General features: G+C 38.3%; 1 protein-coding gene and 2 pseudogenes across 2 annotated transcripts in view; 1 reads left to right on the forward strand and 2 right to left on the reverse strand.

The window, feature by feature from the left end:
- Nucleotides 1-25,990, forward strand: part of FANCI (FA complementation group I) — a 53,372-nt gene that overhangs the window by 20,174 nt on the left and 7,208 nt on the right. For both annotated transcript variants that reach the window (XM_039858299.1, XM_039858300.1), the window contains exons 14-32: nucleotides 873-960; nucleotides 3,264-3,394; nucleotides 3,866-3,936; nucleotides 5,168-5,282; nucleotides 6,755-6,877; nucleotides 10,665-10,733; nucleotides 15,093-15,194; nucleotides 15,595-15,765; nucleotides 15,841-15,962; nucleotides 16,475-16,639; nucleotides 18,209-18,388; nucleotides 19,891-20,057; nucleotides 20,395-20,471; nucleotides 21,365-21,481; nucleotides 23,370-23,421; nucleotides 24,241-24,368; nucleotides 24,465-24,533; nucleotides 24,726-24,819; nucleotides 25,124-25,311. In XM_039858299.1, the coding sequence (XP_039714233.1) occupies nucleotides 873-960; nucleotides 3,264-3,394; nucleotides 3,866-3,936; nucleotides 5,168-5,282; nucleotides 6,755-6,877; nucleotides 10,665-10,733; nucleotides 15,093-15,194; nucleotides 15,595-15,765; nucleotides 15,841-15,962; nucleotides 16,475-16,639; nucleotides 18,209-18,388; nucleotides 19,891-20,057; nucleotides 20,395-20,471; nucleotides 21,365-21,481; nucleotides 23,370-23,421; nucleotides 24,241-24,368; nucleotides 24,465-24,533; nucleotides 24,726-24,819; nucleotides 25,124-25,311 (2,229 nt within the window). The remainder of the gene's footprint in view (nucleotides 1-872; nucleotides 961-3,263; nucleotides 3,395-3,865; nucleotides 3,937-5,167; nucleotides 5,283-6,754; nucleotides 6,878-10,664; nucleotides 10,734-15,092; nucleotides 15,195-15,594; nucleotides 15,766-15,840; nucleotides 15,963-16,474; nucleotides 16,640-18,208; nucleotides 18,389-19,890; nucleotides 20,058-20,394; nucleotides 20,472-21,364; nucleotides 21,482-23,369; nucleotides 23,422-24,240; nucleotides 24,369-24,464; nucleotides 24,534-24,725; nucleotides 24,820-25,123; nucleotides 25,312-25,990) is intronic.
- On the reverse strand, nucleotides 1,801-1,919 carry LOC120599438 (uncharacterized; annotated as a pseudogene).
- Nucleotides 8,726-8,844, reverse strand: LOC120599427 (uncharacterized; annotated as a pseudogene).

Here is a 25,990-nt window from a genome sequence, read left to right on the forward strand (position 1 = left end):
CATCTTCTTGACATTCGATTGTTTAATGTAGCTACATGCCAAAGTATAGGCTGACAATGCTATTTGGAGGCTAATTTAAATGTAAATCTAGTGTTCTGATCCAGAACTATGAAGTGAATGCCATATAATAGCCCTTAATAGTTGTAAGTGTGTTAGATGATATAAATGACTCTTCTTAACAGTAATCCGATTAAAAACATTCTTAGAATAAGAGCCTTTCATAGTTTTTGTTTTTAATCATTTTTAAAACTAGGGAGTTTCCATTGGATTTCACACAGATGATTGCTTTGTCAAGGCATCTGTAGAGCATATAATTTACTGCTAATTAATTATTAGTCTGAAGTCTGAAAGAAATTAGTTTGTAACTCAAAGTAATCAAGTTCAGATAAGGATTTTAACTAAAATTTAAATGAAAATTCAAAACATCTTTTTTGGCAGCAGCCACTGTGCTTCTGAAAACTGAGGAAGGGGTTCATGAAGATGATTTTCAATTTCAGAAATTTTCATAGGCTTTTAAGTTTTAAAATAAATACTATAAATACATCAGAAATGTAGATATTGGCATGTAATGGATATCTAAGTAGAAGTATTCCTGTTTGATGCTGGACCTTATATAGGAGTGCTTTCATGTGCTCTCTCTTTTAGGCTAATAAACATGGTGGTTTGCCCTGCTAATGATTGTCTGAGCACAGAATGAGGGTAGGGTTAAGTGAACATGTCTTAACCAGTGATTCACATTATATTCGTGTTTGAAATTAACAGTCAATTTTTACCATATCTAAACTGTTCTTCATTCTACCTAATACACCTCGATGCAATTGTAAGCTGAAAGTCACCAAAGAATATTTTACTGGTTCTTCTGTTCTTTTTAGATCCATGAAATGATCAGACAAGAAATTCTGGAGCAAGTCTTCAACAGAGTTGTTACCAGAGCATCCTCCCCCATCGGCCATTACTTAGGTATTGAACTTTGAAAGGGTGGTTCTCAGGAATATTTTCTTTTAAGTGTCATAATGTTCTCAGGAATATTTTCTTTTAAGTGTCATAATGTTCTGGTCATGGGAAAAAATTTTAATGATACAGTAGTTAAATGCAGTGTCTTTGGTTATCATGTCAGTAAAACAAAAGTCTATTTATGTTGTCTGTGGTTGACAAGAAAGGAAGCGTATAACTCATGAGTGAAACTTCTCTCTTCCATCAACTTTCTTTCTCTATTTTGCTGAGTACTTCTCAAATGAGTGCTGTCTTTCTGCTACCACTCAGTGACCTCCATTGTCTTAACCCTGCACATCTCCAGGGCTCTCTTTGCCTGCAGCTCTTTCCTTTCCAGTTCTCTACCCTGTGAATTCTAGCTGCTTTGGCATTTCTGATTCTCAGCTCTGTTCCTTTGACTCAGGAAGACCAGATTCTGAGTTTCCCCTCTCTGCTGCTGCCTAGAAACTCTCTAGCCAGTAAGATGGGGCAGTTATAGACTCACCTCATTTATTTCTCTTTCTTGGGGATCATTGTCCTATACTGCTTATTGTCTAGTGTCTGAAAATTCTTGTTTAATATAATTTGGCCTTTTTTGTTGTTGTTGCTTAAAGTTGGAGGATAAATCTGTTCACTGTTACTCCATCTTGGTGGGAAGCAGAAGTCTGTTCCTCTTTTTATACATTCTCATGCTTGTACATGTCATACACACACACACACACATACACACATAAATATATTTTATATACATATATATTTTTATATATATTATATACAAATGTGTATATATATATATATATATATATATATATATATATATATTTTAAACACCTACAGCACCTGGTCTTCCTAGGTGGTCTCCCATCCAAGTACTAACCAGGCCCGACTCTGCTTAGCTTCTGAGATCAGACAAGATTGGGCACGTTCAGGGTGGCATGGCCATAGCCTACCTATTTTTATAATTTCAGTTATTTGTGTGGGTTTTTGTGGGCATGGCTCCCAATCTTTATGTTAAGACTGTCCTCTCAGTTCAATGTTTTTATTCCTGCTGGATATTTCCATTTAGTACTTTTTTTTTTCCTTTTATGGCAAATGCAGTACATTTACCTTCAAACAAATTCCCCTTTTTATCGCAACTATTTCTACTGTCTGAAGCCAGGCTCTCCAAGTCCCAGAGGCTAGAATTCCTTTTTATCTTCGGACACACTTGGTACCTAACTTCTCATTCTTTCTCTCGTAGTTACTTTTTCCTTCTTTTTTATGCCCTCCCCTGCCACACACCCATTGCCTACTTCCCAGTCTTATAACCTTGCGTTTAGACTACTGCCTCGCTTCCTAACTGCTTTCCCTGCTTCCTCTTCTCTCTGCAGCAATTCAGCCTGCATTATTGCCACCAGATAAGTATCCTAAAGCACCACTCCATTGCTTGAAAATCACCAGTTCCTTCTGTAATAAATTGTCAGCTCTTTATCCTAATGCTTAAGGTCCTTGACAGTTTGACCCAACAATAACTCCAATTATGTATTTATTTTGAGTCCTTCACCTCAACTCCACAGTTTTCCCACTGTCTTCTGAGTAAGTCTTACACTTACCGTTCTTGTACTTTACTTTCCCCTTTACATATAGTAGGCCTTTGGGGCTCTTTGTGCATCTGAATGTTACCCATCTTTCAGTACCTGACTTAACTGCCTTCTCCTCTTTGCTTTCGTAAAACACACCAACTCATAATGATCTCTTCCTTTGAACTTTTGAGCTCTCTCATTACCATTTGCTAGGCAATAAACTATGTTTGGAATTATTAGATATTTGATATTGTTATTTATCTCTTTCATTCTTTTAAAATATATTACTTCCAGCTAAATTAAAATTCTTGAAAGGAGGGAGACCATGTTTTTGCTGTTGTATATTCCTTCTAAGACCATATTATGTCTAAGCATATGTCTAAGCATAATATGGTCTTAGAAGGAATATACAACAGCAAAAAAAAGTTCATAAATTTTTATAGATTTAGCTTAAAGATGAAGACATTAGGTGCTACTTGTCTTGGCAGTATATTGTTTGGTTTTTTTTCTTTTCTTTTAGACAAGTTAATTTTTGTAGTCTTACGCTATTGCAGAAGAAAGTTAAAGTATCCTGCTTATATTGACCATAGGAAAAAAAAATTATATGGCAGTATATTTGACTTGAGAAGTGAAACAAACTTTTTACTATTTCTTTCCCATTTTAATTTTCTTTTTATTTGAAATATTTTTAGTTACTTGAGGCAACTCATTATAGATTCTGTTTTTCAGACTTGCTTTCAAATATCATCATGTGTTCACCCTTAGTTCTTCAAAGTTGTTCTTCTAAAGTCACAGAGACGTTTGACTATTTATCCTTTCTGCCCCTTCCAACTGTACAAGGGCTGCTGAAGGCAGTGCAGGTGAGTCTCCTAAGGAGCTCGTCAAAACTGAGGTGGAACTGTAATGGAAGTCTGATGTGTTTCTCATAAATACATATGTCAAAGAAATCCTATTTTCCTTGATTCTAAAACATAAAACTTTGTATCAAAAGAGCAGGAGCACTGAGCTCTGGACCCTCCTCCAAGTTCACCCCCTCTTCATAGCACCAGTCTCTTGCCTTGACTGATTTTCATGTTAGTGAAGTAATCGAAAGCCTCTTAGGAAATTATTAATTGAGGATGGTAGATTTAAAGGCATTCACAGCTAGTTCCAATTTTATGTTTCAGGTACACTATTGTCCTTACTACTAAGTGTAACAAACGTTGAAACATATAGAAAACAGAACTAAAGTACCTCGGATAAGCCAAACAGTAACAGTGTAGGGTAGAAATGAGCTAAAGCTGATGAGTAAAAACTTGTTCTGTTTTACCCTTCAATTCTTCCTCTTTCAGCCCCTTCTCAAAGTGAGCATGTCAATGAGAGACTCCCTGATACTTGTCCTTCGGAAAGCTATGTTTGCCAGGTACGTAGCCTCCCATTAGACTTGGAAGTAGTGCCTTCTAATGTGAGTTAAAGTCCTCTCTGCCATCTCCTCATACAACCTGTGCATAGTGGGCTTGCAGATTCGGAACCCAACAGAACACTCTCATTGGACAAGGCATTGTGCTAAGCACTCTATCCCATTTAGTCTTCAGAACAACCCTATGAAGTGAGAATTATTACAATTCTTATTTTACAGATCAAGAAATTTAGGCTTAGAGAAGGTGAATGACTTTACAAAAGTCTAATAGTGGTTGCTAGTGGAGCTAGAATTTGAGCTGTGATCTCAGTATTCTGCTGTAAACCCCGTGAATAACCTTCCAGATAAGGTTCTAGTGCCAACTGGCAACAGTTGTGAAGAGGAAAACTCCTTAATTAAGAGGAAAATATTCAAGAAATTCATTTTAGTGAACATCAGAATTGTGGTCTAGCGACTACAGACCAAATAAATTGTTGAGGGGTCTCGGTATTTTGTTTTTTAGCTTAGCCAATGCCTCCTGACCTTTTCCTTTATTTCTTAGTATATAAGCTAGAGATTATAATATCTAAAAAATATTATGAGACAAGTAATAGGTGGAAAGCGTTTGTTACATTAAGCATAAGATGCCAATTAATATCTCATTGGCTATATGATGATGCACTCGTGGATAGCCAGAGAAACAGCTAGCAAGTAGCTGATACTGTTATCCTTATTCTAGAATTGACAGTTTTTGCTTACTCTTTACCCAGAGGCATGTCTGATTGGCCGAGGTTGTATGTTGTAGCTTCTATAACATGAATTAATCATGAGCCTCAGTGAGATGAGTGTACCAATTTTCTGGATGGAGGGTTTACCCGGCACCAACCACTAAACTCTACGAAGAAGGGAAGTGCTCTTTCAGACACAAAATTGACAGTTTCCTTGCCATTCAGGACTTACATGCGTGTTTTCAACGCCTTGTACAGCCTCTCAGCACTCTTATTCTCATTTCCCACGTGGACTTGTCACTACAGATAATTGTCATGACATTGAGTAGATAATGAAAAAAAATCAGAATTCAATAGCTGATGCCTTATTTGAGTATATAAATTCAACTTATTTTGCTGTGTGCTTCACTATTTGTACAAATTCCTTCTCTGTACAGAACTAACTGGATTTTTCTTTTGACCCAGAAGCCTATTCCTGTGAAATGAATACTGTTTGGTGACTGCTTCTCTGTCTGTTCCTAATCTAGCCGGCTTGATGCCCGAAAATCTGCAGTTGCTGGGTTTTTGCTCCTCTTGAAGAACTTTAAGGTTTTAGGCAGCCTGTCGTCCTCTCAGTGCAGTCAGTCCATCGGTGTGAGCCAGGTAGGGATCGCTCACACTGGCCTGTCATATGTGTGTGTGGATGCAGGAGTTGGTGACGTGCGAACTGTTTTCCTCCTGGTGGTATAGGTGGTACTAAAACAGTCGTGATCATGGTGATGATGATGATGATGACGATGGTGTCAGTTAACACTTCCCGGTGGCAGATTTTCCATGCCCTGTCCACTATGGTAGCTACTAGCCCAGTGAGGCTATTGAACTGAATGTTGGAAATGGGGCTAGTCCAGACTGAGTCATGCTGCATGTGTAAATGATAAAAGAATGTAAAATATCTCGATAATTTTTTACTCTAATGACATGGGCAGATAATATTTTGGATATGTTGGGTTAAGTAAAATATTAAAGTTAATATCCAGTTCCTTTTTAAATTTGGCCACTAGAGAATTTTAAAGTACATGGATGACTTGCATTTGCAGCTTGTCATGCTGGACACTGGCGAAGTGCTTTACATTCATTATCTTATTTAATCTTCATAGTAATTCTCTGAGGCTAAATACTGTTATTATCCCCATCTTTGGTAGTTTACTTAACTTTTGCACATGAACATCTATTAAACCCCATAATCTGAGAAAAAAAAATTATTTTTACAACAATTTGGTAATGTGGCCTTTGGAACAGTAAATTTGTCTTCATAATTTAAATTATGTACTATACAATTTGTATATAATAGACATTAATATAACAGCTTCAGCAGGAATCCTTTATCGCTGTAGTGTAACTATACAAAACTTCCATCTGTAACATGCGGCATAGATTAAATATTAGGAACACTAGACTTCATTAGTGTGTTATTATCATCCTCCCCATTTTATGGATAAGAAAACTGAGGCCACAAGAGAGGAAGTAATTTGCCCAGAGTGATAGAACCAATAAAGAATAGAACGACGATTCAACCTCAGTCAGTGCCGACTGCCTTGCGGGTACCTGTGGTAACGGTTAGGAATTCTTGGCTTGTAATTGCTGAATTGATTATGTAAATCAAAGAACGGGTGTTGTTCTTTGTCATGTCCATTTCTAAACCAAAAACTATCTATCTCTAAACCTTAGAATTTTGTGGAAGCAAAAAGAGCTCAATTCTTCTGACTACTGATGACATCTAAGGAACTCTTTTAGGCCTTTAAAGTAAAATCGAGTGTATCGTGACTTACTGGGTTCCAGAGGCATGAAATAATCTTTGTGCCTGGCTCCTAAGCAGCTGACATTGCCAAGGAAAACTTGAAGGGATGGGGAAGACTTCATTTTGTTAAAATGCTGGAAAATTCTTTTATTCCAAACCAAAATAAGAGTAATACTTGTAGCCGGGTGGTGATTGTAATGTCTGCCTCAGTCCTACGTTTTGGTGTATGACGAAAGCCAAGACTAGGTTTCGTAGACCAAGAACATAGGCTCATTTTACGTTTTTAATGGAAACTACTTTGGTAAGCTAGACAAGATCCGGCCTCTCTTTTTTTCAGGTCTTCGTGGATGTCCACAGCCGTTACAATTCTGTCGCCAATGAAACTTTTTGCCTTGAGATCATGGATAGTTTGAGGAGATGTTTAGGCCAGCAGGCTGATGTTCGACTCATGCTTTATGAGGTAAATCAGCAGAGTGGAGAGAATATAGCAATCCCCCAACTAATAATCTTTATTTTAACATTTTTTTCCTCATTATAAAGGTATAGTACATACACTCTTATTTGATGCAGTTAGGACCGGTAGTTAGTGATGGCTAGCCAAAAAGTCATTTAAGGGGAAGATTCATAAAAGAATAGTTGAAATATCTTAAATTTTTTTTAATTTGAAATATTTAAATGTACCATTAATTTGCCAATCTTTTGTTTTAAAGCCAGGTTCTGCCATTTGGAATTCACTGTCTCTCAAACAAACCATAACCTTAATTTATTAGTTTTTGTTTAACTAAAGTGAGATACAAACTTTAAGACTTTAATTAGTGTTAGTAGAGAAGAATTCTAGATGTGTCCAGTCTGTTTCATAATTTTTATAATTATTTTATCTCTAATTCATCACAAATTGGTTTGATACTTACTATTATTTATTCTTTCTCAAACATCCAACTTAGTTTTTATGAAAACTTCTTTTTCTTTTTAAGTATGGTTTTTAAGTTTACAGGATGCCTGATTAAATCACATAATGACAGAAATGTTAGCAAAATCGAGTGGGGAAAATACACCTACTGATCTGTATTTAGCATGTAATTCAGCCAGTGGGAATAGAAGTGTGCATTCCAGGAGAATACACTACCATTTCTAGCTTTAGTATGCTGTGCACTTCAGCATACGTGTTTCACAGATGGCTGGAGAGCAGTAGATAATCTAGCAAATAGATTAAGTGGAAGTCATTTCAAAGAGCAGCTACTATAATACCTTCACTTAATGATCTTAAAATAACATTTATTTAATAGTTACCAGGCACTGAGTTTTTCAGATTTATTGTAGAAAATAAGGAAAATATAGAAAAGTATTTTTAAAAAATATTATCACCGATCTTACCAGTAACTCACTTATGTATATTTATGCAAGATTGGAATGATTAGGTTTACATAGCTTTTATCTCATATTTGTAAGCATTTTCTCATTTTAAGTGTTTTTTGACACATGATTTTTAATGCTAAAGAATAATCTTTATAGATATATAATAATTTATTTAAATCTTTTTAAAATTTTTGCTTATTTATGTTGTTTCCATTTGCTTACTATAAAGGGTATTCCTGAATGTTTGACCACATTGCTGGGTTAAACATAAGAGGATTTTAACGTCTGTTGGCACACCTTGGCAAGCATTGAAATTTTTTTTAAACCATTAAATCTTGTTCAACATCCATTTGAGATAAAATCTCTCAGAAACTCTCAAACCAAGATTAGAAGGGAACTTTTTCCTCCCGATAAATGGTGTCTATGAAACCTACATAAAAGGTGAGAGACCGAATGCTCTCTCATATGATGGGGAAAAAAGATATTTGTTCTCAGTGCTTCTGTTCAACATTGCAGTGAAGGTCCTATCCAATGCAGTAAGGCCAGAAAGAGAAATAAAGATTTGAGAGCGTGAAATAAAGCTGCCTTGATTCACATAGTATACATAGACAATACCAAAAAAATTTACAAAATGAGTTTAGTAAGGTTGTAGGATAGAAGATCAATAACCATACAAAAATATACTTCTATTTACTAGCAATGAACAATTGGAAATTGAAATAAAGTAATATTTATAGTAGATATAACACTTAAGGATAGGTTTAACAAAGAATGTCCAAAGTACATACACATAAGACCATTCTAAAATTTATGTGGAATTCGTAAGGACCTAGAATTATGAAGACAATTGGAAGAGTATAAAGTTATTTGGTGGGGTTTTGACAAAGATCCCAATGTGAATCAATGGAAAAAGAATGGAAGAATGGTTTTATGTGTTTGTTTGTTTGTTTTACGCCTACAGCACCTGGTCTTCCTAGGTAGTCTCCCATCTAAGTATTAACCAGGCCTGACCCTGCTTAGTTTCCGAGATCAGACAGGATCAGGCATGTTCAGGGTAGCATGGCCATAGACAACAATGGTTTTTCAACAAACAGTGCTGGAACAATTGTTCATTGTTTTGGGGTTCCCCAAAACCACCCTCATATTTAAAGATTTCTCTAGAAGGACTCACCAAACTCAGCATATAATATTTGTCTCATGGCTAAGATTTACTGCAGTTAAAGATTTACTACAAAGCAAAATCAGCCTTGGCAAGAGGCACAAGGTAAACTCTGAAGGAGACCAGGTGCAGTCTTCTGAGAGTCTTCTCTGAGGGAGGTTGCACAGGATGCACTCCATCGCTGCAGCAAATGAGTTGCACCAACACGTGCAAGGTTTCCTACTAGGGAAGCTGATCAGAGACTTGGCACCCAAGGTTTTATTGGGGGTGGTCACAGTGGCATCTTAGCACATACCAAAATTCCAAACTCCTAGAAGGAAAGGAGATATTCAGCATAAACCACATTACGTGTACAGTTTAGACACAGTAAGCCCCTTCTATCATTTAGGGAAAGTTTCGTATCAGTGTAGGAAGCTGTTCACCATCTATCTAAGTTCCAAGCCACCAGCCAAGGGCCATCCTTGCAAGCAGACATTACTCTGGATAGCAGTCTCAGAGGTACTGTTGACTCTTTTATGCACAGTCGTCATCATGTAAAAAAAGAATCTGCTAGAACCCTTATCTAGCTCTAAATTTTAAAAATTAGCTTGAAATGCATCATAGACCTGAATCTCTGTTAGAGTATCGGTGTCCATTTATTCATCAAAGGCTTACTCGGTGCTTCACTGGTTTGCAGACACTCTGTATTAATATAAACACTTTGTCATATTTGTTTCAAATGTATGCCAGATTGTCATTTGCTTTTTAAAAAATTATCCTTTTAGACCTATAGAAATATTAATTTTTGGTTAAATCCATTGCTCTTTTCCTTTGAGACATCTATTACTTTTGTGTAAAGAGTCCATATTCTTCCAGTGAATATTCACTAATATTTTCTTCTCATTTTTTTATGCTTTTGTTTTTTATGTTTAGCTACTTAGTTCATCTGGAGTTTGTTTTACTATAATATATAAGGACCTAACTTTTTCCCCCAGATTAATTAATTGTTCAGACAGTATTGCCTCCTTTACATGTACTATCTGTTTCTATTTGCATGCTATATGCTTGTATTTCATCTGTCGATTTTTGTGCCAAAACTGTGAGTGTCCTTATCATTATACATTTATAAAACATTTTAATATCTTTTAGGGCTGATTTTCATTTGTTTATTTTTTTAAAAGTATTTTGTGGCATGGGAATCACTTCTCATTTGCTTTTTCTCACAGATGAACTGTACAGTCATTTCTTGGTTCCAAAAAGAAAGTTCTCCCAGAATTTTAATTTCAGCAGTTTTTAACTGAGACTGGGGAACTTTGGATGGGGAGAAATGTGCTCGTTGACATTAGAGTGCTTGGGGCCAGGAGGCACTTCTGAAGCACAGGAGACTAAGTGGGAAGAATGTCTTAAAGGGGAGGCCGTTAACATAGGATGAGAGAAAAGAATCAGGGCCTCGGGCATTCCTGACTGTGAAGGAGCAAAATTCTGCAAAGCGAAAAGTGACCTGTTGTTTTAAAAATTGTAAGGACTATGGCCAATTATTTTAATCTGGTTTTTAGCGATCAGAGGTTTCTTTTTAGGTTAGTCAAGTAACCTAAATTTTCTGAATTGTTTTTCCCTCTAGCAAATAACATCTCCATCTTTTCAAAGAACTGAGAGTAGCGTTAAGAAAAATAGTGTTATTTTAAGGTTACGATTGTCCAAATCGCTAGTATCTCTGTTAAAGAACTTGTTTGTTCTCTTTGATTCCCTTTAGGGGTTCTATGATGTCCTTCGAAGAAACTCTCAACTGGCTAATTCAATCATGCATACTCTGCTCTCACAGGTAAAATATGTTTTTATGGATATAGAGAACATAATGGGGCATTGAGAGGCAATCGACATTTTCCAGACTTTTTGAAATATAAAATAATTCCCAAATAGTAACTGGTAAATCGTGAGCATGCCTGGGGTATGTGATGCTGTCCTGATGTTTTATTGTAATCACCACTTATCTCCCTGCCATCTTGCCATCTTCTAAGTTATCGCTCTCGATTAACAGTCTTCCTGAGTCAGAAGGATATTATACAGAACCATTTGTACAAGAGCTATCAGCAGCTCGATCTGTTATGTTTTATTTCTAAAAGAAAAAAGAGAGTTCTGGAGCAAATACAGCAAATGTTAAGTCTAGGTTCCAGTTACCTGGTGTCTATTAGGTTATTTTCTGAAGTTTAATAAAAGGTTTTCAATTTATGAAATATTTCAAAGGACCATCAAGATGGAGAGGATTCAGCTGGAGAATATCTGGTGTAAATAAGACCTTTTACCCTCAACACTTATTTATTAAGCATTTATTTTAACTTTTAAATAGCTTTATTAAGATATAATTCGTGTACCATACAATTTGCACATTTAAAGTGTACAATACAACTCATTGGTTTTTTGTATATTCAGAGTTATGCAACCATTGCTACAGTCAATTTTAGAACTTTTCATCATGATCTCAGAAAGAAACTCTACACCTAATTTTCTCATCTTTTTCCCATCTTCCCATCCCTAAGCAACCACTAATCTACTTTCTGTCTCTGTAGATTTGCCTATCGTGGATATTTCATATACGTGGGATCATATAATATGTAGTTTTTCGTGACTAATGTCTTTCACTTAAAAATGTTTTCAAGGTTCATCCATGTTGTAGCAGTTTATCAGTGCTTCATTCCTTTTTGTGGATAAATATTTCATTGTATGGTATTTGAATCTTTTATATACATTGAGGGAGTTCAAGATGTTATTATGTGCTGATAGTAATAATACCTAATGTTTAGCACTTAGAAGGCCAAGCATTTTATATAGTGCTACGTGTGGACAATTTCATTTAGTCTTTATCCCACCTGTAAGTTAAGAATGGCTACTTCCATTTTACAGGTTTATATTGCAAGACTCTGAGAGGTTAAGTAATTTAATTTGCTTCAAGTCACACAGTAAGTGAAAGAGCTAGGATTTGAACTCATATCTTCCTGGCTCAAGAGCCCAGGCATGAAAAGCTTCATACAGGATTGAGAACAAGGAAAGTCTTTTCAACAAATAGTCTTGTGAAAACTGGATATCCACATGCAAAAAAAGTTAATTTGGGCCCTTATCTTACACCATGTACAATAATGAACTCAATATGGATCAAAGACCTAAACCTAAGAGCTAAAATGATAAAACTCATAGAGGAAAACATAAGGGAAAAAGAGCTTCATGACATTAGATTTGGCGATTTCTTGGACATTGACCCGAAGTACAGTTAACAAGAGGAAAAAAATAGATAAATTGGACTTCATCAAAATTAAAAACTTTTGTGCATTCAAAGAACACTGTCTTCTTACAGAGTAAAAAGATAGCCCACAGAATAGGAGAAAATATTTGCAAATCGTATGTCTGATATGGGATTAATATCCAGATTATATAAAGAACTCCTATGATTCAACAACAACAACAAAACAATTAAAAAGTGGGCAAAGGACTAGAGTAGACCATTTCCCCAAAAAGATGTACAAATACCCAATAAGCTACATGAAAATATGCTCAACATCACTGGTCATTAGGGAAATGTCAATCAAAACCAAGGTGGAATAGCACTTTATGTCTATTAGGGTGGCTATTATCAAAATGGAGAATAACAGGTGGTAATATGTGCAGAAATTGGAACCCTCGTGCATCGCTGATGGGAGTTTTTTTGTAAAATGGCGCAGCCACCATGGAAAAAAGTATGGCATCAAACATAGGGTCGCCGTTTGATCTAGCAATTCCACTTTGGATATATCCTCAAAACAAGTGAAAGCAAGGATCTTGCCTTTTTAATCCACCGTGACACCCTTGCCCCATTTGAAGGGAATGTTTAGTCAGTTCACATTTAATGTAATTATTGTTATGGTTGGATTTAAGTCTGCTATTCGTTTTAATTTCTTTTTAGCTTTATTTCTTTTCGTTGTATTTTTAGTGTTTTCTCAAGGGGCTACAAGATGCATCTTTAACTCATTACAGTATATTCAGGTTAATACTGATTTTCTTCTGGTAAAATATAACAACTTAGTACCAATATAGCTCTGTCCTCCTTCTGTTGTGATATTGTCATGCACATTACATCTATGTTAAAATCCCAGTGAAAGTTTTATAATTTTTCTTTAAACAGTTATATGTCTTTTATAGTAATTAAGGATGTTAAATTTTATCAAATACATTTTTGTATCTGTTGAGATAACTATATGATTTTTCTCCTTTAATCTGTTACTGTGGTCAGTTGTATTCCTGGCATAAACCCAAATTGATTATGATATATTACCTTTTTTGTACATTACTGGATTCAGCTTACTAATATTTCATTTAGAATTTTTACATATGTTTACAGAGGAATGTCCAGTAGTTTTCATTTCATTAGTCTAGGCTTAGTAAAACAATTGGAGAATGTTCCCTCTTTTTCTAGTCTGTGTAAAATTTGAAATTGGTAATTATTTCCTTTATTCCTTTTTCTCCCTTGTATGGAAGTTGTATTCTATCTTTCTTTAAACTAGATTTTTGGCTTTTGATTTTATAGGCCACACAAATAGTGTTAATTCTAGCCCCAGCTACATTTGGAGACTAGCTTGTGGGTAGAAATTCCTAGGTGAGGCTTTTTCCCCCTCCACCTGAAGTCAAGGCTCAGTGAGATGCATTTCCCTACTATCTTTCTTTGTGAGGTGGATTTGTTTTTTAGGCTCATCCACTAAGCTGCCTCCTTTTAAGAAGGCCCATTTTATGTGAGGTTCCCTGATACAGCTGCCACCCCATGAGGGCCCTAGGCTCTGTCTTCATTTCCATGAATTTTTCTACAACTGTAGCTCTGGGCCTCAGGGATTGGCAAGTGCTGCCAGAACGAACACTAGTTCCAGAGCTCATTTGCTCATGTATTTGCTAGATTCATGGTTTATGATGTTTTCTAATATATTCAGACCTCTGAGGACTTCTCTTGCTTTCCCATGACCTTAACTCACTATTTAATAAGTAAATATATGTACAAAAATTTTAATGCAATATTATTTTCATTGTTCTCTACAAGGAGGGTTTTTCTAGACTCCTTATCCATCACTTTGCTGAAAATGGAAGTTCTCTCTTTCTCCCTCCCCCCACTTCTTGCTTTGTCATAATTCTGCTAAGAAACTCCATTTGAAATTAAGATGTCAGATATATAGAAATTATTGGAAACATATTCATCAAAAGCTTTTTCATTGTGCCTTGGGACCAATCCTATTTAAAATTTATACGCTGTTAGCTATATTGTATCTTTTAAACTATATTATAATCAGTGCATCTACATTCACACACTAGCAAGAATAGAAAATTATGATTGAAGGAAGAGAGCAGTGCTTCACAACTCAGGTTAGTATGTGGACCAGTAAAATTCTGCAGACTCCAAAAGCAAAAAAAATAATAAATAATATTTTTTGAGCTCTATTATGTGCCAAGTAGTGTTTGAAGCTCTGTATATGTATTGGCATGTTTAGTCCTTAACCTTATACGTTTATATTAATAATATAAATTAATAAATATTAATAATATCCTCATGTCACAAATGAGGAACCAAGGCATACTTTTATTGAAATCATTAATCTGTGATGGTACTGGGAATTTGGTCTCAGCCATTCTGACTAGAGACTATATTCTAACCATCAAGCTATACTGAAAATGCTGATTGCCTGTGTAGGTTTAGGAATTGGTGTGAGAACATACGATGTTTTATAGGAGAGTTAATGGAAGTAGAATAGGAAAAAAGATCTCAATTAGTGTGATGCCCAAAGCAAGGGCAAAGGATGTAGGTGAGCCAAAGCAACATAAATTTTGCTTCATTCTTCTGTAGACATTTAGAAATACGTCTTAGAACAGGGGTCTCCAATCCTCAGGAAGCACAGTTAGGAACCGGGCCACACAGCAGGAGTTGAGTGCCGGGTAAGCGAATAAAGCTTCATCTGTATCTGCAGCCACTCTCCAAAGCTAGCATAGCTGCCTCAGCTCCACCTCAGATAGTCAGACGTTAGATTCTCTAAGGAGCACCGGCCCCTGATGCCAAACACGTTGGGGACCACTGTGTTAGAAGGCATTAGACATTAAAAGTGCCATTAGCTTAACCAATTAAAAGTGAAAAGCATTCATGAGCCATGGTGTCTTTTTCCTTTACCATACACAGTTAAAACAGTTCTATGAGCCACAACCTGATGTGCTGCCACCTCTGAAATTAGAAGCTTGTATTCTGACCCAAGGAGATCAGATCTCTCTGCAAGAACCACTGGTGAGACTTTTATTCCTCCTATGATCGTTATTTTTACTGTTAAGTTAAAATAACCCTGTTGATAGAGTTGATCTTCAGAGAGAGATACCTTTCCCTGTGAAGCTCTCTTTCTGCTACACCCATGAATTTTTACTCTTAAATCTTTCTTATGTTTCTTTTCTGACTCATCATCACCTTGGATCTATTGATAAGATATCTCTGTGTCAGAAAAGTCAGAAAACAGTGCCTCTGTTGGTTCAATTTATTTTTTCCTGTTTTGTTAATTCGGGTTGACTTTATTTGTGATGCTAATGAGTCACTTACTGTAGCCTTATAAGTAAGATTTATTTGTTGATTATCATCAGCTTCACAGGTTATCCTTGAACACTCAAGAATGTTTAATCATTATTTTCTTCTTCAGGATCATCTGCTGTGTTGTATTCAGCACTGTTTGGCCTGGTATAAAAGTAGAGTGTTGCCCCTACAGCAGGAAGAAGAGGAGGAAGAAGAAGGATTCTACCAAGACTTAGATGATATGCTGGAGTCTATTACTAGTAGAATGATAAAGAGTGAACTGGAGGACTTTGAACTGGTAATTGCGAAGTCTCAGTTGTATTGCATAATGGAGGTTTTTAGTAGCTTTTAATTTTCGTCTTATATGTTTTAGGATAAATCAGCAGATTTTTCTCAGAGCACTGGTATCGGCATCAAAAATAACATCTGTGCTTCTCTTGTGATGGGTATTTGTGAGGTTCTGATAGAGTATAATTTCTCCATCAGCAATTTCAGGTATGACTTTACTTGCAGTTTGCTGAATACTTCATTTTGCGAGAGTTTTGTTTGTTTGTTTAACTCTAATAATATGCTAGGTACTGAACAGACTGCAGTCTGTGACACTGTCTCTTGGATAGACATCTAGCCTGAGACCAGACTATGCTCTTTTTACCAGAGAGCACCAAAGCATATGCCAAACAGGCTGGTGAATGTGGTGCCTCTAGCAGGCGTTCATTTATTTAGAATTTCCCAGACCCTGAATTCAAGAACTGCTTATTTTAATTGAGAAATTTTGATTGGTGGTAGTATTGGACTTTCATGCTCTGTATTGACTAGCCTAAATAAGGGAAGAAAAAATAACCCAGATGGATTGTATGACTGGGAGTGCTATGTTAAGGCTCATTCATTCATAATGTGTCTAAAACATGATGTCTAACGAAGCATTGTGATCTCCGTGTTACTCTATGTGAAAGTAAATCACGACTTTCTGATGCTTGTCTTTGGTCTTTCTTTTTCCCTCTATACAGTAAGAATAAGTCTGAGGAGGTTCTGAGCTTATTTACGTGTTTCAAGAAACTCTCTGACATCCTTAACGAAAAAGCGGGTAAAGGCAAAACTAAAATGACCAGCAAAACACATGATAGTTTTTTGTCCATGAACTTTGTGTCTGAGCTTCTCACTGCTCTTTTCAGGTAAGGTTCTAATAGAGCGCTGTGGACAGCTGCACAATGAAGGTGATACTGGTGAACCTGGGTAGATGTTATTACCTAGTTTGAATTCATGATTCTTAACTGTACATACAGCGAGAAATAAGTCAGGAAGTTTGTAATTTTTTTGAAATGAAAGTTGGACAATTGTAGGTAGGCACTTTAAAGAGGTACCTTGAATTATTAAAGGAAATTTTAGCAACAGTGGACTAATGAATGAAAAAATAGGGATGAATCCTGATAAGGTGTTAAAAGGAAATCTACCTAAGTAGCTTGAACGCAGTAACAGATAAAAAGGGAAGAAAAATGTGAACTTAAAAAACAGAGGAACAACAAAACCTAAAGAAAACTAAGACTGAAATTTAAGTTTTATAAAAGTAAAAGATTTGGGGGGCGGGAGGGATAAGGTAATACAACGATTGTAAAAGGGCAATGCAATATTGTGATTTATAAGAAATATCTATTTGGTCATTCAGATGGCAAAAATATATTTCTCATATATATGTGGTCTCTGTCCACAGTTCCTGACTCATGGGTCTTCAAACCCTTGGGATTTCCTAAGTGTTGAGCATGATAAAGGTGACTTTTGGAAGCACCTAAAGATGAGGGGCTGGTTGCCAGGAGAACCAACCATGTGATTAGAGGGTTAGAACTTTCAGTCCCACCCCCTGACCTCTGGGCAGGGGAGAAAGGCTAGAGGTCAAATCAGGCTCCAGTGGCCAGTGATGGCATTGATGATGCTTATGTAATGAAGCCTCCACAATACCCAAAGGGTGGACCAGAGAGCTTCTGGGCTGGTGAACATGGAGATTCGGGGAGAGTGGCACTGCTAGTGAGGGCATGGAAGCCCCTCCCTATCCCCATACCTCGCCCTATGCATCTTTTCTACCTGGCTGTGCCTGAATTACATCCTTTTACAATACTCTGGTGATCTAGTAAGTAATATGTTTTTCTGAGTTCTGTAAGAGCCATTCTAGGAAATTAACTGAACTCGAGGGGGTTGTGGGAACCTCTGATTTAAAGCCAGTTGGTCAGAAGTACAGGTAACAACCTGGACTTGCAGTTAGCTTTCCCGAGTTGAAGGGGGTTATTGGAACCTCCAATCTGCATTTGGTCAGTTTTTCAGAACCTCTGTGATATAACTCAGTTATTACCTGGGCTTTCACCTGGTGTCTGAAGTAGGGGGTGGGGGCAGTCTTGTGGGATTGAACCCTTAACCTGTAGAATCTGATGCTGTCTCTGGGGAGATAGTATCTGAATTGAGTTGAGTCCTTGGACACCCTGAGAATTGCTTGGTGTTGTGGGGTGAAAGCCCTCCCCCAACACACACACCATGCACATGGGGAAACTGGGCCTGGGAACCTAATTTAGGCAGTCATGGCACTGACTTTGGCATGGGCTGCCTAAGGTCTATCATTCAGAGCTTGCTGGATGCTGCTATTCTGAACAGTCTCTAGAAAGCCTAATTCCAGATCCCAGTGGCAGTAGGGGAATGTCTTTTCTCTACCCCTCTCCCTCCCTCTCTCCCCTACCTCCTTTTCTCTCTCTCTCTAGGGACAGTACACAAAGCCACGAAGAGAGCCTGTCTGTCCTAAGGTCCAGTAGTGAGTTTATGCACTATGCAGTGAGCGTGGCTCTACAGAAGGTACAGCAACTGCAGAAAACAGGGCATGTGAGTGGCCCTCATGGCCAAAACCCAGAGAAGATCTTTCAGAACCTCTGTGACATAACTCGGTAAGTCACTCTCACCCACAGAAATGTGTTCCACTTGCTGCAGCATCTGCAAGAGGGAAGTAATCAGAATAACTAAAGTTTGAAATAAAAAAAAACAAGACTCACGCTACCTGATTTCAAATCTCACTATAAAGTTACTTACACTTAAGATAGTTTGGTATTGACATTATCAGTGGAACAGAACAGACAGTTCAGAAATAGATACACACAAATATAGTCATTTGATTTTTTACAGAGGTGCCGAGGTAATTTAATGGAGAAAGAAAAGTCTTTAAATGGTTTTGAAACAATTGGGCATCCATATGCAAAAAGTGAACGTTTATCCATTCCTCGTGTCATATATCAAATAATAACTTGAAGTGGATCAGAGACTTAAATGTAAAACAAAATTATAAAACATCTAGAAGAAAACAAAAATATTTTTGATCTTGTTTTAGGTAAAGATTTCTTAGCTATGACACCAGAAGCACAATCTATATATATAAACACTCAAGGAAATGAAAAGACAAGCCATAGACTAGGAGAAAATATTTGCAAAACATGTCTGATGAAAGACTGCTAACCAGAGTATATAAAGAACTCTCAAACTTGTTAATAAGAAAACAAACTACCAACTTAAAAAGTCGGTAAAATATTGAACACTTTACCGCAGATCTATAGATGGCAAGCACATAAGGACAGAAAAGAATGGTTATTATAATTCATCCTTAGGTAAATGCAAAGTAAAACCACAATGAATTAATCACTGAAACGCCTATTAGAATGCCTAAAAGTAAAAAGACTGACCATACCAAAGTGTTGTCATGTGTGTGATGGAATTTGAACTCTTATACATTGGTGACGAGAATTTCAAAAGGTACAACGAGAAAACAAAAAAATAACAAATAAAACGGTACAACCACGCTGGAAAACAGTTTGGCAGTTTCTTAGTAAGTTATGCGCAAACCTGCCATATGATCATCTACACAGTCTATCCTTAGGTATTTACCCAAAAGAAACGAAAACATATATTTATATCAAGGTTTGTATATAGCAGCTTTATCCATAATAGCAAAATTGGAAACAACCCAAATGTCTACCAACAGATGGATGGGTAAATTGGTGAAAGGACAAACGGTACCTGCCTAGCGGTAATGTGGGACAAACTACAAATAGATACAACATCATCGGTAAATCTCAAAAGCATGTACTAACAAAACCAGATTCCAAAAGCTACATGCCGAATGATACCATTTTTATGTGATAACTTTATAAATGGTAAAACCACAGAAACAGGAATCAGATCAGTGGTTGCTTGGAAAATCGGGGTCGGGGGGAGTGGAGAATTAGCCACAAAGGATCATAAAGGAAGTTTTGAGGTGATGGAAATAATCGTGGTATGATTACACACTGTGTAAGTTTGTTAAATTTCATAGCATTGTATATCTACAGGATGTGAATTTTACTGTATATAAACTGTACCTCGGTGAAGCCGACTTTAAAATCACTTTTCCCCTCCTCAGGGTCTTGCTTTGGAGATACATTTCCATTCCTACCTCAGTGGAAGAGTCAGGAAAGAAAGAGAAAGGAAAGAGCATCTCGCTGCTGTGCTTGGAGGGTCTGCAGAAGATCTTCAGTGCCGTGCACCAGTTCTATCAACCCAAAATTCCCCTGTTCCTCCGGGCTCTGGGTGGGCATTTCAGTTTGGATACATTGGCTTGATCTGGGTTTCTCTTTCTCAGTTGAACCTCTTGATTCTATTTGTTAACCTATCAGAAGACACTTGAGGACAGTCTTGTTGCTAAGACATGACATCTGGTGGACGGATTCAGAATTGGCATTTACTGGATTACACTTAACCACAACTAGTGACTGCAGAATGGAATATAGTATTAAGAAATTGCAGAACGTTAGGAATATATTTAAATCTGCCTCTAGACTCTTGGCTCTCTAAAATTTTAGCTAGCAAAAATGCCAAAAAAAGCATAGTCCATTTCAAAGAAGATAAAATTTTTTTCCTTTCCTAGATGGTCTAGATGATGAGGGAGAAGACGTGGAAGTCAGTGTCACTCAAAGAGCAGCATTCCAGATCCGGCAGTTTCAGGTGAGGAGCCTTGGGAAGCTGCAGTACTTGCCCAAGGGTCGTTGCAAAGGGACTGTTAGCTGGGGCAGCTGGTGAGAATGGGAGCAAGTAGGACAGCAGTTTTTTCTGGGTCATCATCCAAGCAAGAGGACATAATTCCTAGAATGAAAGCTAACGCATTTAAAAGGATGCTGGTGCGGGTGTCTGTTCAGCCATCCCACCCTGCAGCACTCCTGTCCTCCAAGAATCACTGAATTGACACAAGGATAGTCGGGAGCCCCTTGAGGTATGAAGTGTCTGCCTTTGTTTTGTGTCCATGGTATAATTTGGCTTTGTCAGGTTACATAAAGACTGACCATTAGATTAGTTGTCACAATATCTGAATCTTCTATCACAGAGGATTTCTTTAATTAATAAATAATTTTAAAGTTCCCGCTATTTGCCAGGGACTATTCTAGGGGCTGGGGATATAGTAGGGAACAAAAAAGACGTAATCCCTATCCTCGTTGTAGCAGAAGAAGAGACTGACAGACAAAATAAAGAGTATTTCAGGTGGTGAGAGGAATAGAGAAAAGGAAAACAGGGAAGGTGTGTAGGGAGTGCTGGGGCACGGTCCAAACCCAAGGTCAGCGGACGGGCTTTGGGGAGCTGTAAACCCCCTAAACGGTGCACAGTCATCCCTAACGTGCATTGGGAGAGGGGAGGAGTCCATAGTGTTTAAGAGAATGCTCAGATCAGTCAAAAACAGTAGGAAGCTAGCTGTTGAGTGGAATTTATTTTCAGATTTTGTCCTCTTGGAATTTCAGTAGCTTTGAGTCCTTTCTGTCCCAGCCTTAGAAATCTCTGGCTAGATGTCTCTTCGCCCTGGTAGGAACATGTCTCCTCATGTGTCTGTGTATACTTTCCTTTCTCAGCGGTCCTTGTTGAATTTACTTAGCAGCCAAGAGGAAGACTTTAATAGCAAAGAAGCCGTCCTCCTCGTCAGTGTTATCGCCAGCTTGTCCAAGCTGCTGGAACCCTCCTCCCCTCAGGTACAAGCACCACTCACTCAGTCCCACCTAGCATCTCTCAGAAGGCCAGGGTATTGCATCTTAAAAGAATGTATCTAAATATCCTCTTGAAGTCTAATTTGTTTTAAATAATATATGTAATTATGCTCCTGAGTTAATATACGATCTATAAGATGGACCCTTCCCTGCGTAGTGTTTCTACCATGACGTAATTACACACAGCCATACAGGGCAAGAACATGCTGCTTTTGTTTGGCCACTGTCAGGGGTCAACAGTAAGCACTATAGAAAAAATCGTGTTTATTTTTGGTGTCTTCAACCTTCTTAACCTGTGTTTTTACTCACTCTTGATGTTTCATCTTCTTTTTAGAGATGAAAATAGGTTAATTATTAAGAAGGTCGCTGACATTCAGCAGTTGGCTTTCTCAGCTGGTACTGAGTTTCAGAGAAATTCATCAAAAGGTGATTAAGTCAGAAAGTGTGACTACAGTCCCGAAGCAGAAACAACTCTGCTGAGATAGGTCATATATATATATAGGGTACAGTTGGGCACCCACACGAGTGTTCACGCACAGAGAAGAATAAGAGGAGAGCCGCATTTTGTGGGTCTGTTCCATTCAGGAGTAATTTCCCTATAGGACAATAAAGAGCATCCTTGAGTGCCTAGCACTGTGTGCTTCTACCACATTTAGTTCCTGCTTCCTACTTCCTGCTTTGGTGAGGAAAACAAGTTGGAATCCTAGGGTACAAGGCTCCTTGTGTGAGCCCTTGCTTCAGGAAGCACTAGTCTTTAAGAGACTATAGAAGGGGAAGGAATATGGTGTTTGAGTGCTGAAAAGCCGTAATTTTCCTGTTCTCTGCATTCCAAATAGCCCAAAGAAAGTCCCTTTTTCTCGCTCCTCACTTCATCCTAGATCCAAACAACTCATCCCCACTTGACTTTCAGCTTCATTCTTTCATACCAGTGTTTTTGATGCAAAGAACAGGACTAGGAAAGAAACACAGCTACACAGAATTGGGCAAGGGGATATTTAAGGAAAGATAAATGGATTTGGAAAGGTTTATATATACAGAAAATTTTTACTTTAAAATTCACCATCCCACCCCCATAATTTCAGGTAGTCTCTTGTTTTTTAAATTTAATTCGGAACAGGTAATAAAGTCCTATGATTTGAAAACCGGAGATTATAAAAAGAAGTACAAAATATAGTCTCTCTCCTATTTATTTCCCCTACCTGTTCAGTTCCTCTTCTCCCCCAAATAAGTAAATACCTTTTTATAATTTCTTATGTATCCTTCAAGAGTTTCTTTATATCTGGAGAAGCAAATATGAATATAGATTTCTTTTTCCCAACCCTACCTCTCTCTACACACAAAAGCTTGTCCTGCTGGTTACATTTCACATTGTATCTGGAGACCTTTTTATATCAGCTGAGAGAGCTTTCAGAATCAGGCTCTGAATTTACCTTTTTTCCCAAGAGTTCAAAAAACGGAATTCTTACTGGTCGTTTTGCACTTACGTATCACAGCGTTTCAGGATCAGAGAGCTGCTGGAGCAGAGGGCTGGTGTGCATCTGGCAACACAAGACTTACTATCCCAGGACCACAGGCAGGAGAAAGGTGCTCCAGCCCGAGCCTGTGGTCGTAGGGCAGGGGAAGCTCGGGGGTCTGAGCCCAGACCCCAGGACTTAGCCCTTAGTGAGGGCATGGACTATGAGAACTAAGTCATATGCTGTATTATGAGAAAAGTGTCAGTAATTTTCATGAGTCTGGACTTATTTTGATGCTATTCTTAGTAGATTGCCACTTTCAATCCAGGCACATGCTTGAGTGATTAGATTGTGAAAGGTCTAGGGTTCTTCTGGGCTCACCTCTTGACATGTTTCTTTAATACCTGCACGCTCTCTAGTTTGCGCAGATGTTATCCTGGACGTCTAAGATTTGCAAGGAAAATAGCCGGGGTAAGTTTTCCGCCATGTTTCCTTTTCGGCTTTATATAAAACCATCACCAAATACAAAAGGTATTTCCCATTACACAGTCACCAGAGTGGCCAAAGTGAGAAAGAAGCACAGTACCAGTACCAAGTGTTGGTAAGAGTGTAGAGCAGTTGGACCGCTGCTGGAGGTGTAAGTTTGTATAACCACTCTGGAAAACTGGCAGTACCTAACTACTAAAATTAAACAAATGCTTATGACCCAGCAATTCCACACCCGACAGATAGGTGGAAGAATTCTCACAGCAACAGTATTTTCATAAGCAAGCAAACCCAAATGTCCATCAGCAGTGGCATGGATAAAGGCATCGTAGAGCATACACACAGCAGAGTACTGCCCAGCAGTGAGAATGGATGAACTACACCAACACAATGCGGGAGAATCTCACAAAAGAGAAGTCAGACACCAAAGAGTACTCCCAACTATGTGATTCTGTGTAGATAAAGTTCAAAATCAGACAAAACTAGATGGGAGCTTAGATGTCAGGGTAGCAGTTTCCTTGACAGGGCAAGCGAGGCCAAAGGTTTCTGGGGTGCTGGTGATACTGCTCCTTGGTCTGGGTGCGGGTTACGCAATGGCAGGGACTAAGAATGGGAAACATCCCCCTGCTTTGTGCATGTAGAGAGCAGTGCACCTTCATGGGCAGGTTGCTCAGTCGAATTATGTGCAGCCCTGGGGTACTGTGCCTGGGACACGACAAGCTACGTGTCCTGGTTATGCACCCCCTTACCCTGAAGGACCGACAGGGTTATAACTGACCTTTTCATCTTTCCTTCCTACTCTAGAGGATGCCTCGTTTTGCAAGGGTTTGATGAATTTGCTCTTCAGCCTGCATGTTTTATATAAGAGTCCTGTGACCCTGCTTCGGGACTTGTCCCAGGATATCCACGGGCATCTTGGAGACATAGACCAGGTACTGTAGCAAGCCCTCAGTACAGTTCCCTGAGTCAGGGCAGAGGTCAAGGGAACAGCCTTACTGCCATTACAGCTCACCTCTTTCCCGCCCCAGGATATAGAGATGGAGAAAACAAACCACTTTGCGATGGTGAATTTGAGAACAGCTGCACCTACTGTCTGCGTAAGTGTCGATCCCCAAGCCATGGGAAATGGCCTTGTTATTCCTTTCATTTTATTTCATGTGAAGAATAAATTGTAGTGGCTTATGTCCTGAGGCCTTTAACCCACCCACTGTAAGTGGCCATGGTTACCATGTTACGCCAGCAGCTATGTGCAGGGAGGGAGCCATGCCACACGTTCTTTTCTTCCACAGTTACTTGTTCTGAGTCAGGCTGAGACGGTCCTAGAAGAAGTAGACTGGCTAATCATCAAGCTAAAGGGACAGTTGAGCCAAGAAACAGTATCAGGTAAGATGAGTTCAGGGTGGCGTTCCAGGAATTGTGATCAGAGCAAAGTCAACCAAAATCTAAGCTGGACTCCTGTGTGAAAGTAGATGCCCTGAGTGCCATTCGTCTGAGGTCGACTGCTGATGTGATGACAGTAGGCAGTAGTGTGGCTCATGACAGCATGGTTATTCACTGTGCATGATGAGTAACATAATCATTTTACCTGCAAACTTCCTGGTAAATGGTAAATCTGGTAAATCTCCTTCACTTTAACTAGAAAATAAGGCCAGTTGGGTTTGAATGTACCAATTTCATTTCCCTTCAGAAGAGGCGTCTTCTCAGGCAACCTTACCAAATCGTCCCATTGAGAAAGCCATCATCATGCAGCTGGGAACTCTGCTCACATTTTTCCATGAGCTGGTGCAGACAGCCCTGCCATCGGGCAGCTGCGTGGATACCTTGTTAAAGGACCTTTGCAAGATGTACACCATTCTTACAGCACTTGTGAGATATGTGAGTATCTGAGCGATGATCAGGGTCACCACCACCAGTCTGCCCAACCAGCCAGGAGACTAGGCCAGGAGACTAGGCCAGGGCAACAGCCCACTGATGCCCCTCCACGGAGCTCTTGCCTACACTTTGGCAATTCATGGTTTGATTCTTGTTTGGTCAGTAGTGGCAGGCATCTCCACGGGCCAGAAAGAAACAGTTGACGGCCTAATTCTAAACCTGCTTTTAGAGGCCCTTATTTCCTTGGCGTATGAGTTTATAGCATCTGATTAAGTGTGAATCCCTCTTCGAATGTCTTCTAAGGCTTAATCTATAGAATTCAATCTGATTCCCTATTGCACAAAAAATTACACTATTTGGAACCAGTCTGGGTACTAGAAAGGTGGTTTTCCTTCTCTCTTGCCTTTAACAAGTAGATGTTAAATACTTTACAGGTCAGGTACTAAGGTGGGGAAGAAGGGTTTGTTTGTTTTGTTTTGTTTTGTTTTGTTTAAATACAAGGCATACTCCACCCTGAGTTTTAAGTTAATGCTTCTTAGTACCTGTTGACAGTAAACACTCTTGCACTTGAATATTTTGTTCCTCAGCAGACATTCAGAGGGTGATAGGAACTAAGTAATTCAATTCTGAATCTTTTTTTTTTTTTCAATTCTGATTCTAACAGTGATCCATATTAAATACT

Source organism: Pteropus medius, unplaced genomic scaffold (assembly GCF_902729225.1).
Source record: "Pteropus medius unplaced genomic scaffold, Ma_sr-lr_union100, whole genome shotgun sequence".
NCBI lineage: Eukaryota > Metazoa > Chordata > Mammalia > Chiroptera > Pteropodidae > Pteropus > Pteropus medius.